The sequence below is a fragment of the Gallinula chloropus genome (genome assembly GCF_964237585.1).
Source record: "Gallinula chloropus genome assembly, chromosome: 4".
Lineage (NCBI taxonomy): Eukaryota > Metazoa > Chordata > Aves > Gruiformes > Rallidae > Gallinula > Gallinula chloropus.
The window spans coordinates 37430976-37449232 of record NC_140088.1 but is presented as its reverse complement, the minus strand read 5'-3'; the positions used below and the strand labels follow the sequence as shown (position 1 = coordinate 37449232).

Here is an 18257-nt window from a genome sequence, read left to right as displayed (position 1 = left end):
CCTTGAAAGTCATAAAGAAAAGTCTACCCATTCCCAAAACAAAATGTTGCCAACCTACTGAAGGCCATAACGCTAATACCAAATGAGGAAACGGAGGTGGTACTGAGGACCAGAGAACAAGACTTGACGAGAGCATTACACTAGCAACTCTGTGTTCCCCGCTGAGGATACCATCTCCCATAATACCCATGGAGGGACACAATCCGGATGGGGACAGACCACTAGAGGAGCAAGCATTGGCTGGGTTGGGTGCAGAAAGTGTTTGCTTCTATTCTGCCTGGGGTGCGGGGAGTGCCACAGGGCTTTGTCCTCTTTAATCTCTTTAAATGGAGAGAGTCATCTTGGGAGCTATCGTGCAGCACGTGTGTGATGGCCAGGGCATCAGGCCTAGTCAACATGGGTTTACAAAAAGCAGATCCTCTTGAGGAAACCTCATCACCTGCTGTTACAAGGTGACCTTCTTAATGGATGAGGGAATAGCTGTGGATGTGGTCTACTTGGACTTCAGTAAAGCCTTAACACTGTTTCTCTCAGCATTCTGATGGAGAAACTGGCTGCCACTGGCCTGGACAGGCAGACCCTCTGCTGGGTTAAGAACTGTCTGGATGGCCAGGCCCAAAGGGTAGTGGTAAATGGAGAAAAATGCAGCTGGAGGCCAGTCACGTGTGGCGTCCCCCAGGACTCAGTCCTGGGTCCGGTCTTGTTCTACATCTTTGTCAATGACCTCGATGCAGGGATTGAATGTTCCCTCAGTAAGTTTCCAGATAACACTATGCTGAGAGGAAGTGTTGATCTGCTTGTGGGTTGGGAGGCTCTTTAGAGGGATCGTAACAGACTGGACTGATGGGCTGAGACCAATGGGATGAAGTTTAACAAGGCCAAGTGTGGAGTGCTGCACATGGGACATAACAACCCCATGCAGCACTACAGGCCTGGGGGAGACTGGCTGGAGAGCTGTCATGCGGAGAACGATCTTGGGGGTGTTGGCTGACTGCAAACAGAAGATGAGTCAGCAGTGTGCTCGTGTGGCCAGGATAGCCAATGGCATCCTGGCTTGTATCAAAAACAGTGTGGCCAGTAGGTCTGGGGAGGAGATTGTACCCCTGTACTCAGCACTGGTGAGGCCGCAACACGAGTACTGTATCTAGCCCTGGGCCCCTCACCATAAGAAGGACATTGAGGTCGTTGAACAAATCCAGAGAAGGACAACCAAGCTGGGGAAGGGGCTGGAGGGCAAATCATGAGAGGAATGGCTGAGGGAGCTGGGGATGTTTAGTCTGCAGAAGAGGAGGCCGAGGGGAGACCTTATTATCACCTACAACTACCTGAAGGGAGGTTGTAGAGAGGTGGGCGATGGTCTCTTCAGCCTGGTGACAGGATATGGGACAAGGGGAAATAGAATAAAGCTGCACCAGGGCAGGGTCAGCTTAGATATTAGAAAAAAACTTTTTACTGAAAGAGCTGTCAGGACCTGGAACAGGCTGCCAAGGGAGGGGGTTGAGTCACCTTCCATGGATGTGTTTATAAAAAGAGTAGATGAGGTACTTAGGGATATAGTTTAGCATAGAATGGGAATGGTTGGATTTCATGATCTTAAAAGGTCTTTTCCATCCTTGGAATTCTGTGTTTCTGTGTGAAATATAGCCCACGAGGACTCCACAGTGTGCTGGGAACAATCCTAAATCTCCAAGATCTGTGGCAAACAGCTTAGGCTGTCATAAATGAGCTCTGGACAGATGCCTGGATCAGCTGGCCGGGATTACAGGAGATGAAGGCTGACACAAGCTTCCAAGCAATGAATGAGTAGGAAAGGCATGCAGGCTACTGATGGTTAAGAACAGGGAGGTCTGTACAGGACCCATCTGTCAGAACATGATTGATAGGCATCCCACTGTTAAATCTTTTTATTGTGCTCCTGATGTTTCCAGGAATATCTCGTCTTGCCTTCCCCCCCAAACCTCTTTTTGCAGACTCAGGTGATTTTGCTGCTCCACCTCTACTGCAAGATCAAAACCATCTCATCACAGCCTGGGTTCTAAAAGACATGGTGCTAATCCACTTTTTTCCACAAACATTTCTTTTCTAGCAGAAAATTGATGGCGCATTCATGGTAATTTGTCTGCACAACACAATAAATATTCACTGCTTTGAACATCTGGAATGCTTTGGGGAGTTTTACAATTCAGGCTGTTTCTTCCAGGATACCAGGTCCCTCACTTTAAATAATAGAAGCCCATGCTTTTAGGTCAAACTGACAGCATGGACGGAGTCACCATATAAATAGCAGCTCATATGTGAGATCCATAGGTGGGATTTAGTCCTCTATCAATTGCCAACAACATTAAGCATAGAGTGATGAACCAACTGCCTAGGCTTTTGGCAGGCAGTAGAAATAGAGACAGCGGTTGCGCTGTCCAGGACTGAGAGGCATCCTACATCTCTCCTGCCCCCGTGAAGTACACAAGACTCCTACAGCTTGCATCAGTTCTACCAAACCTGTGTCTATATGTCTCGTACCTTGGGTGGAATTAGATGGATCAATAGCGGAGGCCGGAGGGCAATGTGCATTGGGCAAAGGACAGACCCATGCACGGTCATAGGAACAGGAAAGTTCTCCATCAGTATCCCTGAGAGCCTAGGGATGAGATGGACACATGGGATGGGTTTGGGCTGAACTTGCTCCAGGTCATCAGACCAGCACCTGCACCAGTGAACGCAACCACTGACTCCAGATAGGTGTTTTGGTTGGTGTAGCTCTACTAACAGAAATATTTTATCAGCAGAGTTTGCATTTGGGGAGTTTGGGCGAAAGATTTCACCATGTTTTCTCCCACTTTGTCACCAGTCCGGCCGGTACAACTCAAGACACACTCTCTCTCCTGAAAAAGGTAATGAAAATGGGCAATCCAGTTATTTCCAAACCATACTCTTTCCTCTTATAAGTGAGGTAGGAATGTAATGGTGTTGAAAATATATGTAATTTTAATGGGTTTTAATATTGGGGTTTTTTAATCGAAATCAGATATGTGGAAGTGACCTGGCCCGTACGGCCTGTGTGGGTTGCAGCAACCGTAAATTCAAGTGTCTTGAAGTTCAATACAGAGTGACATTTCTCAAATGCAGTCTTTATGCAGCATATTTCACCCCAGGTTTCCCATGTTTATTTTAAAAAGTGTCATGGAGTTTTGTTCCTGCTGGGGAAGGAGACTATGATCAAATTTAATGTTTACCAACTAAATTTTAAATTCGGCCAGTTAAATCCAACATCTCAGAGTCATTCGGATACAAATAGCTACATGATTTGAGATAATTAGAGAAAAATAGAAGAAATATCATGTTTATTGCAACTAATGCACCCTGGCATGACTGTACATCATCAACATATGTACAGAAAAATTCCACTTAACACTACATTTAGGAACTGTCCCTGTCCAATACTTAATTCTCTGTATTAACACCACCATTTGAAGTACTTATTCATGATAAAATGCTTTTGAAAGGATTAAAGTGCAGCAGAAAACCCTTTACAATACCTTTGAACATGCTTTGATGGGTCATTGTGGAAGAAGAGGATTCAGAGAAGGTTTTATCAGTTTAAGAACTTCTCCTGAAATCTATAGGTCCCATGTCGTGTCTGGAAGAGCTCTAGCAATTGGTAAGGATATAGTCCACTACGCTGGTAAAAAGTGTCCAAAGTGCAGGACAGAAGGACTATGAATGGGCTCAGGCCAAAGACAGCTGAGAAGAAAATGGTCCGAGTCCTCAGCCAAAATCTCATGGCCCTGTTATATTTCAGAGCCAAGCCTCAACATTATATTTTGCTCCAAAGCGTGACTTGGATTGCATAAGGAATGGCAGGTCCATGAGAACACCCAGCATGTGCTCATCTCCAGACACTCAGAAACAGTCTGGACATTTCAGCGTGTCTCCTCACAATCAGCTTCTGGTGGTCCTTCAATCAGTACTTATTTCTCCCATTACACAATACACTATCTAGAGGCAAATGTATAACAAATTAATCCCACAGAGATAGAGACAGACTACGCAGTGGACAGTAACATACAGAAGACTTATCAGAGCTTCCCTTCAATCTCAAAAAGGACCCAAAAGAGAGAGACCACATTCCCATCACTGCCAAAATGTCAAAACATTTACCACTTTGGTATGGAAATAATGATTCTCCGCACTGCTCTCTTCAGGGTACTCTTCATCTCTTGGTTCCTCAGGGTGTAGATGAAGGGGTTCAGCAGGGGAGACACCACTGCATAAAAGACAGAAACTATTTTGTCCCTGCCTGGGAAGTAGCTGGATATAGGCCGCAGGTACGTGAAGAGAAGGGTCCCATAGAAGATGGTGACAACCATCAGGTGGGATGTACAGGTACCAAAAGCTTTACGCTTGCCCAGCGCAGAGCCCATCTTGAGGATGGTGAATAGGATGCAGCTGTAGGAGATGAGGATGACTGATGTGGTAGCAACAATGTTGAAGCCCCCAAGAGCGAGTACCAGCACTTCATTGGAGTGAGTATCAGAGCAGGCCAGTTTTGACAGAGGTGGCCCATCACAGAAGAAGTGGTCAATGACATTGGGGCCGCAGAAGGACACTCTCAGGGCAAAGCCCGTGAGCACCAGTGAATCAAAGAACCCAATCATGTAGCATCCAGCCAAGAGGGAAACACAGACTTTCTGGGACATGACAACAGGGTAGTGCAGTGGGTTGCAGATGGCAACGTAGCGATCGTATGCCATCACGGCCAGGAGGTAACACTCCACAGTTACAAAAGCAGCGTAGAAATACAGCTGTGTGACACAGCCAGCAAAAGAAATAGTCTTCTTTTCTGAAGAGAGGGTCAGTAGCATTTTGGGTGTCACAACTGAGGAGTAACACAGATCCAAGAAGGACAAGTTGCTGAGGAAGAAGTACATGGCGCTTTGAAGTTGGGAATCAAACCAGACTACCGAGATGATGCCAAGGTTTCCCACCATGGTGAGGACATAGATGAGCAGGAAAACCACAAAGAGCTTTACTTGGAGGTCGTGGCAATCTGTGAACCCCTTGAATACAAACTCTGTCACCGTGGTCCAGTTTTCCCAAGCCATCAGTGTGCAAGAGACTCACAGGTCTCAGGCAGGGAGGCAATTAAGATGAGACGAGTTATCATGACTTAATTAGCGTGTTTTAATCCTGTACTCTGTAGAGCAAGCAGTAACTTCCCCAGTACTTTCAAGCAGCTCCATAACATTTCAAATGCAGGCTAGAAAGTCAAGCTTAATGCTAGACAAAGGTTGTGCCATAACTATTTGTCTCAAAGACAAGGATTTGAGAGCAGTTTAATGTATCATCCCTTTCTCTGTGAGAAAGCCTCCGCCTGCCAGCATACCAGGCCAGAATATTCTGCAATTTTTTTATTCCCAGTCCCGTCCGCTGCTTGGCCCTGAAAACTCTCACTGGCCTTTGTTCTAACTTGACATCAATTGCACTGCCAGTGTTCAAAAAGGTACTCAGACACCACTCCTTCTGGTTTCCTGGAGAAGGTTGAGCTTTTTACGGTCTGAACTACTTCTGTCCTTGTATCTGTTACTGGTTTCCCCAAGGACATCATTCAAAAGGCATAAAGACAGGTTCTGCACCTTTTTAGTTCTGAGGAAAAGTAGAGAAATAACAACACACAAAGTTACAGAAAATCCTGTTAAATTCAATTAAAAACGGGTGTGATCATCTCAAACACAACAGCCTAATTAACGTGTCCCCAAAAAGTTTGTGCCTGGGGAGAGGGTAAACACATCAGACATACTAAAGATTTCCATCCTAGTGATTCCGTGAGACGTGTCCCAGTGTAACTCTTACCAGGAGTCAAGGATATGTTGTCAAGGAGAAAAGGCAATTTTTGTTCCTGAGACAATGACCATCACATTTCTTTGACATGGCCTCTAATCAGATCTCTCTTACCTGCCTGCGTGACTGCATTGCCCAGAATCAGCACTGACTTAAGGAAAACAACTTGCTCTACGTCCCAGCTCACGTTAGCCATCAGAGCTTCTGGGAAGCACATTTATTCCCAGTCTCCTTTTCTTCTACCTGTTTCTTTAATTCTACATGGTGTCGGATGCTCACGTACAGCCACGTCTCCAAGAGGCTCTCGTCTTCAGTATTTATTGCTTTCCAGCTTAGGTGGTTGGGATAAACTGCCAATCATCTCTGGGTTTCCCTCCTCCCTCTCTTTTTTCTTTCTTATATAATTGAAAACTTCCCTTAATGATTTAAAGAGTTAGAGGTCTGGAGCTATTACTGCCTTATCCTTTGAGATAAGTTGTCTTCTGGGAGACAGAATAGGCCAAGATCAGAAACTGCTGTGAGATTATTGAGAAACAGCATCTCCTAGAGACAACATCTCAGCGTCTTGCAACTATACAAACACTCAAGCCAGAAAGATTGCCCTGTCTTTCCTCAACCTTGAAAGTCATAAAGAAAAGTCTACCCATTCCCAAAACAAAATGTTACCAACCTACTGAAGGCCATAACGCTAATACCAAATGAGGAAACGGAGGTGGTACAGAGGACCAGAGAACAAGACTTGACGAGAGCATTACACTAGCAACTCTCTGTCCCCAGCTGAGGATACCATCTCCCATAATACCCATGGAGGGACAGAATCCGGATGGGGACAGACCACTAGAGGAGCAAGCATTGGCTGGGTTGGGTGCAGAAAGTGTTTGTACTCTACCTGGGGTGCGGGGAGTGCCACAGGGCTTTGTCCTCTTTAATCTCTTTAAATGGAGAGAGTCATCTTGGGAGCTATCGTGCAGCACATGTGTGATGGCCAGGGCATCAGGCCTAGTCAACATGGGTTTACAAAAAGTAGATCCTCTTGAGGAAACCTCATCACCTTCTGTTACAAGGTGACCTTCTTAATGGACAAGGGGAAGGCAGTGGATGTGGTCTACTTGGACTTCAGTAAAGCCTTTAACACTGTTTCTCTCAGCATTCTGATGGAGAAACTGGCTGCCACTGGCCTGGACAGGCAGACTCTCTGCTGGGTTAAAAACTGTCTGGATGGCCAGGCCCAAAGGGTGGTGGTAAATGGAGCAAAATGCAGCTGGAGGCCAGTCACGTGTGGCGTCCCCCAGGACTCAGTCCTGGGTCCGGTCTTGTTCAACATCTTTGTCAATGACCTTGATGCAGGGATTGAATGTTCCCTCAGTAAATTTACATATGACACTATGCTGGGAGAAAGTGTTGATCTGGTTGAGGGTCGGGAGGCTCTTTACAGGGATCTGAACAGACTGGACTGATGGGCTGAGACCAATGGGATGAAGTTTAACAAGGCCAAGTGTAGAGTGCTGCACATGGGACATAATAACCCCATGCAGCACTACAGGCTGAGGGAGACTGGCTGGAGAGCTGTCATGCGGAGAATGATCTTGGGGGTGTTGGCTGACTGCAAACAGAAGATGAGTCAGCAGTGTCCTCAGGTGGCCAGGAAAGCCAATGGCATCCTGGCTTGTATCAAAAACAGTGTGGCCAGTAGGTCTGGGGAGGAGATTGTACCTCTGTACTCAGCACTGGTGAGGCCGAACCTCAAGTACTGTGTCCAGTCCTGGGCCCCTCACCAGAAGAAGGATTCTGAGGTCCTTGAATAAGTCCAGAAAAGGGCAGCCAGGTTGGGGAAGGGGCTGGAGGGCAAATCATGCGAGGAATGGCTGAGGGAGCTGGGAGTGTTCAGGCTGGAGAAGATGAGGCCGAGGGGAGACCTTATCACTGCCTACACTGACCTGACAGGAAGTTGTAGAGAGGTGGGTGTTGGTCTCTTCAGCCAGGTGTCAGGTGATAGATCAAGGGGAAATGGCATAAAGCTGTGCCAGGGTAGGGTCAGATTAGGTGTTAGGAAACACATTTTCCCTGAAAGAGCTCTCAGGGCCTGGATCAGGCTGCCCAGGCAGGGGGTTGAGTCACCATCCCAGGATATGGTTAAAAAAAGAGTACATGAGGTATTTAGGGATATGGTTTCGCATAGGTGGGGAATGGTTGGACTTGATGATCTTACAGGTCTTTTCAGTCCTTGTAATTCTCTGATTCTGTGTGAAATATAGCCATGGAGGACACCACGGTGTGCAGGGCACCATCCCACAGTACCTGAGGAAATGAGTAGGGTAGACCCAGAGACCTGGGCCGAATTCAGCCAACACTCCAGACCATCAGGCAAGATGGAGATGATGACACAGGTCCGAGGCTAAGCAGAGTCAATTCCCTGCTCAGGGTTGGCTCCAGTAGTTGCATCCCAGGAGAAATATTTCATCATCTTCAACCAACTGAGAGGAGCAAACATCTCGTTGGTGGAAACCAGAGCAGCCTCCCTAAAGGTTGTACTGCTATCTATTGATTTATACTGGACCAAGGTACTCCCAGCAGAGCTCACCTGGACTTTTGGGAATGGTTATACCTACCCCTGGATAGGGGTCGCCTCTTCTTACCACCTGCACTTCCTCTCCCTCTTTGGATGACACTACAGGCTGATGATGTCCACGCAGCAAATCTGAGGGACTAACCCTTGAAGCCATCCTCCTAGCTTCCAGACAAATAAATTCATGGCTCTTAAGCGTTTGAGAGCCTCCTGCATATTTTCATCAGATGAAGTTCATCCCTCAGAGCCACGTGTTGCTGTTATATGTCTCTGCAGATCTCTGTGGGCAACAGGCACCTCTCCTCAGGGACCAGGTGTTTGTCATGGTCTCCAAGAGAGGTGAGTCTTGGTTCTACACCCCTGGCTCCTCAATGACAATCCATGAGAGGTGCAAGAGTGTAAATGCTAATAAAGGCTTAGCTGTGATGCCAAATCCTCTGCTAATAGAAGCCCATGCTTTTAGGTCAAACTGACAGCATGGACAGAGTCACCATATAAATAGCAGCTCATATGTGAGATCCATAGGTGGGATTTAGTCCTCTATCAATTGCCAACAACATTAAGCATAGAGTGATGAACCAACTGCCTAGGCTTTTGGCAGGCAGTAGAAATAGAGACAGCGGTTGCGCTGTCCAGGACTGAGAGGCATCCTACATCTCTCCTGCCCACCTGAAGTGCACAAGACTCCTACAGCTTGCATCAGTTCTACCAAACCTGTGTCTATATGTCTCGTACCTTGGGTGGAATTAGATGGATCAACAGCGGAGGCTGGAGGACGATGTGCATTGGGCAAAGGACAGACCCATGCACGGTCATAGGAACAGGAAAGTTCTCCATCAGTATCCCTGAGAGCCTAGGGATGAGATGGACACATGGGATGGGTTTGGGCTGAACTTGCTCCAGGTCATCATGACGCATGGACCTACACATTAGCTACAGGTGCCCCAGCTTCTCTTCCAGTCCATGAACTCCAACGGTGTGACTCAGTTGGCCAAAGGGATGGCTCTGGCAGTGACACTACAGGACTCGCAGGAGCCCATGACCTCCTGAAGCCCAGCAGGAAACCTTCCACAGCATCACAGACCAGAGGTAGCACAACCAGCACCAGACCAGCACCTGCACCAGTGAACGCAACCACTGACTCCAGATGGGTGTTTTGGTTGGTGTAGCTCTACAAACAGTAATATTTTAACAGCAGGGTTTGCATTTGGGGAGTTTGGGCCAGCGATTTCACCACGGTTTCATAGAATCATAGAATCATAGAATGTGTTAGGTTGGAAGGGACCTTTAAAGGTCATCTAGTCCAACCCCCCTGGCAGTAAGCAGGGACATCTTCAGTAGACCAGGTCTCTCAGAGACCCATCAAGCCTGACCTTGAATATCTCCAGGGATGGGGCCTCCACTACCTCTCTGGGCAACCTGTTCCAGTGACCTACCACCCTCATATTGAAGATTTTTTCCCTAATGTCCACCCTAAATCTCCCCTTTTCAAGTTTAAAACCATTACCCCTCATCCTACTGCTACATGCCCTCCTGAACAGTTCTTGCCCTGCTTCCTTATAGGCACCTTTCAGGTACTGGAAGGCCGCTGTAAGGCCCCCCCCAGAGCCTTGTCTTCTCCAAGATGAACAAGCACAACCCTCTCAGCCTGTCTTCATAGGAGACATGCTCCAGCACTTTGATCGTTTTTGTGGCCCTCTTCTGGACATGGTCCAACAGGTCCATGTTCTTCTTGTGTTGAGGTCTCCAAAGCTGGACACAGAGATTCCCTTTTAGTCTTCTTTTCTCAAGGCTGAACCGCCCCAGTTCTTTCAGCTTTTCCTCATAGGGGAGATGCTCCAGGCCCTGACCTCCAGGTTTCTCCCACTCTGTTAGCAATCCTACAGGTACAACTCAACACATGCTCTCTCTCCTGAAAAAGGGAATGAAAATGGGCAATCCAGATATTTCCAAACCAATCTCTTTCCTCTTATAACTGAGATAGGAATGAAAAGGTGTGAAAAATATATGTAATTTTCAAATTTTGGGTCTTTTTAATCTGAAATCAGATGTGTGGAAATGACATAGGGTCTTGGTGGGTTGCAGCAACCGTAAATTCCAGTGTCTTGAAGTTAAATACAGAGTGACATCTCTCAAATGCAGTGGTTTGTCTTTATGTAGCACAGTTCACCCCAAGTTTCCCATGTTTATTTTAACAAGAATCATGGCATTTTGTTCCTGCTGGGGAAAGAGTCTATGGTCACATTTAATGTTTACCAACTAAATTTTAAATTCGGCCAGTTAAATCCAACATCTAAGAGTCATTCGGATAAATAAAGCTACATGTTTTGAGAAAATTACAGAAAAATAGAAGAAATATCAAGTTTATTGCAACTAATGCACCCTGACATGACTGTACATCATCAACATATATACAGAAAAATTCCACTTAACACTATATTTAGGAACTGTCCCTGTCCAATACTTAATGCTCTGCATTAAAACCACCACTTGAAGTATTTATTCATGATAAAATGCTTTTGAAAGGACTAAAGTGCAGCAGAAAAATCTTTATAATACCTTTGAACATGCTTTGATGGGCCATTGTGGAAGAAGAGGATTCAGAGAAGGTTTTATCAGTTTAAGAACTTCTCCTGAAATCTATAGGTGCTTTGTGGTGGCTGGAAGAGCTCTAGCGCTTGGTAGGGATATAGTCCACTACACTGGTAAAAAGTGTCCAAACTGCCAGACAAGATGACTATGAATAGGTTCTGGCCAAAGACAGCGGAGAAGAAAATGGCCCAAGTCCTCAGTACTCAGAAACAGTCTGGACATTTCAGCGTGTTTCCTCACAATCAGCTTCTGGTGGTCCTTCAATCAGTACTTATTTCTCACATTACAAAATACACTATCTAGAGGCAAATGTATAACAAATTAATCCCACAGAGATAGAGACAGACTACGCAGTGGACAATAACATACAGAAGAATTATCAGAGCTTCTCTTCAATCTCAAAAAGGACCCAAAAGAGAGAGACCACATTCCAATCACTGAGGAAATGTCAAACCATTTACCTCTTAGGCATGGAAATAATGATTCTCCGCACTGCTCTCTTCAGGGTACTCCTCACCTCTTGATTCCTCAGAGTGTAGATGAAGGGGTTCAGCAGAGGAGACACCACTGCATAAAAGACAGAAACTATTTTGTCTCTGCCTAGGAAGTAGCTGGATATAGGCCGCAGGTACATGAAGAGAAGGGTCCCATAGAAGATGGTGACAACCATCAGGTGGGATGCACAGGTACCAAAAGCTTTACGCTTGCCCAGCGCAGAGCCCATCTTGAGGATGGTGAATAGGATGCAGCCGTAGGAGATGAGGATGACTGATGCGGTGGCAACCCCGTTGAAGCCCCCAAGAGCAAGTACCAGCACTTCATTGGAGTGAGTATCAGAGCAGGCCAGTTTTGACAGAGGTGGCCCATCACAGAAGAAGTGGTCAATGATGTTGGGGCCACAGAAGGACACCCTCAGGGCAAACCCTGTGAGCACCAGTGAATCAAAGAACCCAATCACGTAGCATCCAGCCAAGAGGGAAACACAGACCTTCTGGGACATGACAACAGGGTAGTGCAGCGGGTTGCAGATGGCAACGTAGCGATCGTATGCCATCACGGCCAGGAGGTAACACTCCACAGTTACAAAAGCAGCATAGAAATACAGCTGTGTGAGACAGCCAGCAAAAGAAATGGTCTTCTTTTCTGAAGAGAGGGTCAGGAGCATTTTGGGTGTCACGACTGAGGAGTAGCACAGATCCAAGAAGGACAAGTTGCTGAGGAAGAAGTACATGGCGGTTTGAAGTTGGGAATCAAGCCAGACTGCAGAGATGATGCCAAGGTTTCCCATCATGGTGAGGACATAGATGAGCAGGAAAACCACAAAGAGCATAACTTGGAGGTCGTGGCGATCTGTGAACCCCTTGAATACAAACTCTGTCACCATGGTCCAGTTTTCCCAAGCCATCAGTGTCCACAACATCATTTAGACAACATCCATCTCTTGATAGTGCTTGTGCTCATCACCAACACAACAATGTAATTAACGTGTCCCCAAAAAGGTTTGTACTTCGGGAGAGGGTAAACACATCAGACACAGGAAAGATTTCCAACCCAGTGCTTCCATGATACGTGTCCCAGTGTAACTCTTACCAGGAGTCAAGGATATGTTGTCAAGGAGAAAAGGCAATTTTTGCTCCTGAGACAATGACCATCACATTTCTTTGACATGGCCTCTAATCAAATCTCTCTTACCTTCCTGCGTGACTGCATTGCCCAGAATCAGCACTGACTTAAGGAAAATAACTTGCTCTACCTCCCAGCTCACGTTAGCCATCAGAGCTTCTGGGAAGCACATTTATTCCCAGTCTCCTTTTCTTCTACCTGTTTCTTTAGTTCTACATGATGTTGGATGCTCATGTACAGCCACGTCTCCAAGAGGCTCTCGTCTTCAGTATTTATGGCTTTCCAGCTTAGGTGGTTGGGATAAACTGCCAACAGCCTCATTGGCACATCACCCCATGACAATCATCTCTGGGTTTCCCTCCTCCCTCTCTTTTTTCTTTCTTATATAATTGAAAAATTCCCTTAGTGATTTTACGAGTTAGAGGTCTGGAGCTATTACTGCCTTATCCCTTGAGATAAGTTGTCTTCTGGGAGACAGAATAGGCCAAGATCAGAAACTGCTGTGAGATTATTAAGAAACGGCATCTCCTAGAGACAACATCTCAGTGTCTTGCAACTATACACTCAAGGCAGAAAGATTGCCCTGTCTTTCCTCATCCTTGAAAGTCATAAAGAAAAGTCGACCCATTTCCAAAACAAAATGTTACCAACCTACTGAAGGCCATAACGCTAATACCAAATGAGGAAACGGAGGTGGTACTGAGGACCAGAGAACAAGACTTGAAAATAGCATTACACTAGCAACACTGTGTCCCCCGCTGAGTATACTATCATAATACTCATGGAGGGACACAATCCGGATGGGGAGAGACCACTTGAGGAGCAAGCACTGATGTTGGCTTGTTCTCTGCCTGGGGTCCGGGGAGTACCACAGGGTTCGTCCTCCTTAAGCTCTTGAAATGGAGAGAGAAATCTTGGGTGCTATCATGCTCCACGTGCTTGATGACCAGGGCACCATGCCTAGTCTACATGGGTTTACAAAAGGTAGATCCTGTCAAACTAACCTTCCATGACAAGGTGACCCACTTAATGGACGAGGGGAAGGCCATGGATGTGGTCTACATTGACTCTGTTTCTCCCAGCACTCTGATTGAGAAACTGGATCGTCCAAAGGGTGGTGGTAAATGCAGCAAAATCCAGCTGGAGGCCTATCACGAGTGGCGTCCCCCAGGGCTCAGTCCTGGGTCCAGTCTTGTTCAACATCTTTATCAATGGCCTCGATGAAGGCATTGAATGTTCTCTCAGTATATTTGCAGATGACACTATGCTGGGAGGAAGTCTTGATCTGCTTGAGGGTAGGAAGGATCTTCAAAGAGACCATCCAACAGTACCCAAGCAAGGTGAGTAGGGTAGACCCAGAGTCCTGGGCTAAATTCAGCCAACACTCCAGACCATCAGGCCAGATGGTGATGATGAAGCACGTCTGAGTTTAAGCCAAATCAATACCCTGCTTAGGCTTGGGCCCAGCAGTTGCTAGGTATGTCCATGCACAAGCAACGCTACAGATCAAAAGAGTCCATAGGTGTGCATAGCTGTTGCTGTACTGGAAAGCAGCACTTCTCTAGCATAACCCAGGAGGGGAATAAGGGCCTTGGGCTGAGCTTAAATAGACCTCATGGGCAAATGGGCAGAGGGGGAGGATGGAGGCCCCAGCTGAGGCTGGTCAGGGCCATTAAGGCCTATTGGTTCACTCTGGGAGAGATTAATCTCTCTCTGAATGTTTCTCCACTGAATGTAGGAGAAGCCAAGAGTCACCAGCCCAGGTGTGGATTTCTAGGCCCTTGCTGTCCAAGTGAGGACAATCCCACCCTTGCTGGAAACCTCTGAATGTTCTGAAATTGCTCTAAACCCATTTTCAATTTTTCACTAAGGTCAGCCTGAAACCTCTGCATGGGCACAAGTGTCTGGAGAAGCATCATGCAAGCTGGCCATTACTGCCATTGTGTATCTGTGCTTAGTGACTGCTCATCCACATAATGTCTCTCAGATACACACAATGGTTTTCAGAACTCCATTTCATCCTTTTTATCGTCTCTTCTCTGTCCTTCTCTTCCTCCCTCCTCCTCTTCTTCTGTCTCTTCTTCTTCCTCTTCTTATTCTTCCTTTTCTTCTCCCTCTTCTTCCTTTTCTCTTCTCTTCCTCTTCACTTCTCTCTTCTCTTTTCCTCTGGTGAATCCGGCCGAAGAGCCCTGGGGGCCTTCTCCCCGGAGAACCCAAGGGACCATATTTACAGCCTCTTCACCCAGCAGTTCAGCTACTGAAGTTTGGGAAGGAGGACATCTCTCTTCACATCAGGCAGTCAGCAGAGGTGATGTGGACATGCAGATGTTCTCTGCTGCATTTGGGGTAGATCCTTGGCTCCCATCACTGGGCAGTAGCGGAGGCACAGGAGGACCTGTAGCACTGAGACAAAGCAGAGCCTTGCCTGCGTTTCGACAGTAGGGTTTCTTCTTCGTGTCCTCTTTTTCTGGGCTCTGTTGGAAAACAGCCTTATCAAAGCAGGTTTTCCTTGTAATAGCAGAGATTAATGCTTTATGCAAATTCTTTTTCTTTTACTATGCCAGCTAAAGCAAGATGCACTGATTTACGTTACTGTTAAATAAGGGTGACTCTCGTTTTGTTATGAGGAAGCGCAGCATTTCAAGTTGTCAGCACAATAGAGTCAGATTCAGCCTTGGGAATCAGCAGATTTTCAAATCAACTTAGTTTTCAGGTAAGCATCTTAATGCCCATGGTTGCAAGATGCTTCAGTATGCTGGAGCTCATAAAGGTGTAAATCACAAGTTTACAAATAGATGTAAATCTTATCCACTGTAACTGATATATAATAACTTGATAAATGTGATTTGAAGACTGGAATAATAGTGAAAAGCCAAATAAGAGAAGCATCTGGAGGTCATTCATGTTGTGTCATCTGTGGTGTCACTTTCTCCAAGTTTACGAGGTTCCTCTGAGGTGTCTCCTGAAATAAATTTCAAAGTAGAAGGGAATAAAGATCTCATTCTTTTCTTAAATCTGAATACTGGTGTGCTGGACTAAAGCCATAGTTCTTTAAGCGTAAAAGCACAGAAATACAAATTTGCCATTTGTATTGCTTCATCTCACTCCCTGCTGGTTCCTCAGTACCTCACCTGGAGACCAAAAACCCACGTGCAATTTGGGTTTAGAAAATATAGTAAAATATACCAAGACATGGCAGTTACCCTGGTGATTGGTTGGAGTGAAATAGGGTCCAAAACTGAAACTGTGTTTTTTTCTAATTTGGATATTTTTTCTTCCTTTTGCCTCAGCAGATAACGTCTGGTCATGGGAGGAAATCACACGCAGATTAAATTCATCCTCCTGGGAATTTCCGACAGCCCACATGTGCAGGCTCCTCTTTTCGGGTTGTTTCTATTGATTTACATTGTGACTTTGGTAGGGAACATTGGGATTATGGTCTTGGTTTGGGTGGTTCCCAGCCTCCACACCCCCATGTACTTCTTCCTCACCCACTTTTCCTTTGCTGATGTCTGCTATTCCACAGTCATCTCCCCCAAAATGCTAGCAGACCTGTTATCAGAAAACAACACCATTTCTTTCGCTGGCTGCGTGACGCAGTTCCATGGCTTTGCTTTCTTTGCAACTGTCGAGTGTCACCTCCTGGCTGTGATGGCCTATGACCGGCATGTTGCTATCTGCAACCCCTTGCTTTACGTGACCGTCACATCTGCCGGCAGCTGGTGGCATCATCCTACCTCATCGCCTTTCTCAGTGCCGTCGTCTACACAGCCTGCACATTTGGGGGCTCCTTCTGCGGACCCAACCAAATCGACCACTTCTTTTGCGACGTCAATCCCGTGCTAAGGCTCGCCTGCTCCGACACCCGCAGCAACGAGATGGTCATCATTGCCTTTGTCGCCATAAACGCGGTGGGCACGAGCATGGCCATTTTGCTCTCCTACACCTGTATCCTCCGCACGGTCCTGAGGATGCCCTCAGCATGGAGCAGGTCACGAGCCTTCAACACCTGCGCCTCCCACTTCACAGCCGTTTCCCTATTCTACGGGACCATATTCTTCATGTACCTACAACCTGCATCTAGCCACAGCAGCCTGGATAAGGTAGCCTCCATCTTCTACACCGTGGTCACCCCCATGCTCAACCCATTCATCTACAGCCTGAGGAACAAGGAGGTGAAGGATGCTCTGGTGAAGTGCAGGAGAAGGATGTTAAACTGCTGTCAACATCAAAGAGCTGTATCAGCCAGGAAATGAGCAGGTTTTCTTCTGTGAGGAAGCCTGTGCTGCAACAAAGCAGTTGGCTTTTGCCCTAACCCTCGCAATTGTACATAGGTTCTTCCACATTTTCGGCACAACATCAAATTGCAGTATTTAGCCCTGAGAAACAGACCCCGTGATCACATCTTGCTTGGAAGGAAACCCAAAGTCGGAGCCTCAAACTTTAGTTCCCTCTGCAGCCACCAGCCGGTAGGAAGAAATTACCCTGAATTATTCCAGAACTCTTTCTCACAGAAAGGACAAATCATAGCTTTATTGGCTTATAACTTTTTTCACTGATAAATATGTATTTTTCTTGCAAGATACTGACCATACCCCCAAACTCCAATAAAATTCTTCACTCTGAACCTGGGAGATATTTCTTAAAGTTACACTGCTGGGCTGGGAGGAAACACTTTGGAAGAGTGAGTGCATTTTAAAATTTACTTTCTGGGGGAACAAAAAGTAAGATAAAAGGCTTGAAAAGATACAGCGTGTTTGTTCCTGACTTGAAATATGGAAAAGCTGGATCTCGAGCTACACCTTTAAATACCAAGGGGAATTCCTCTCCCAGGCTACACATTGGGGCATACATCTTCACTGACAGTGTAGGCAGTGTAAGTAAAAATACAGGACGATGAACCGTGTTGAAGCTGCCCGCTGTAAGGACAATTTCTGCACAGTGATAGCAGCAAGGGGGGGACTGACATTCATTTCAAGTGGTGCTTTGCGTTCCTCTTATGTGCCACTTCCTTAACTGGGAAGACACGTGGAATTACACCGGGAGACGTGCATCAGTGTCCCACGTCCAAATCACACCACGAAAACCAAACTTTCTTTTAAAAATTAGCTGCGTGTCTAGTCCCCGTAATTGAAAGATGGTCCCGAACATATAAACTGTGGGTAGATGATAGCTGTCTGGGTCTGCAAAAAGCCCTAAACCAGCAATTCTGCAAATTATGGCTCAGAAAGGAGGGGGGGATATAAAGCATGGTACAGGGATGACCACAGCACCAGGGAACCAGGAATCCATCATCTTTACCTGGCAGACGGGTGCAAGAAAAAGCACCCTAATTTCTGCTCATCCTAATTAATTCCATGGGGCATCTGCTGTTTCTTGAGCGCACGCTCACGAGCGTTTGTGATTGGGTGCAATTCTGCAACTTCCTTGCAAAACGCAGCAAAATCCAGGTTGTCAGGATAAGTTCAGCAGAGAGCCTTCCTCCTTCTCACATGCTTGATTTTGGTTGCCCCTTGCCACTCAGACACCTTCTGTGCTCCTCTCCGGAGATATGCTGCAGCAGAAAAATCTCTTTCCCTTGTCTAGCATGGAAATTAGCTTGTATTTTGGTGGTGAAGTATTTGGGTACTCTGGCAGTGGG

General features: G+C 46.4%; 2 protein-coding genes and 1 pseudogene across 3 annotated transcripts; 1 reads left to right on the top strand and 2 right to left on the bottom strand.

Moving 5' to 3' along the window:
• Positions 1–4151: 4151 nt before the first annotated feature.
• On the bottom strand, positions 4152–5099 carry LOC311191092 (olfactory receptor 5AP2-like; the record flags this gene model as incomplete). The annotated part of the gene is made up of 1 exon (XM_084263190.1): positions 4152–5099. One exon carries the CDS (start codon positions 5097–5099, stop codon positions 4152–4154), a length of 948 nt encoding a protein of 315 aa, XP_084119316.1.
• Positions 5100–11450: 6351 nt separating this feature from the next.
• On the bottom strand, positions 11451–12377 carry LOC311191091 (olfactory receptor 5AP2-like; the record flags this gene model as incomplete). Its single annotated transcript, XM_084263189.1, has 1 exon — positions 11451–12377. The coding sequence occupies one exon, from the start codon at positions 12375–12377 to the stop codon at positions 11451–11453; it is 927 nt and encodes a 308-aa protein (XP_084119315.1).
• A 3545-nt stretch (positions 12378–15922) lies between these two features.
• LOC311191090 (olfactory receptor 5AP2-like) lies at positions 15923–16872 on the top strand (annotated as a pseudogene). Its single transcript has one exon. The product of its transcript is annotated as an olfactory receptor 5AP2-like (transcript).
• Positions 16873–18257: the final 1385 nt, after the last annotated feature.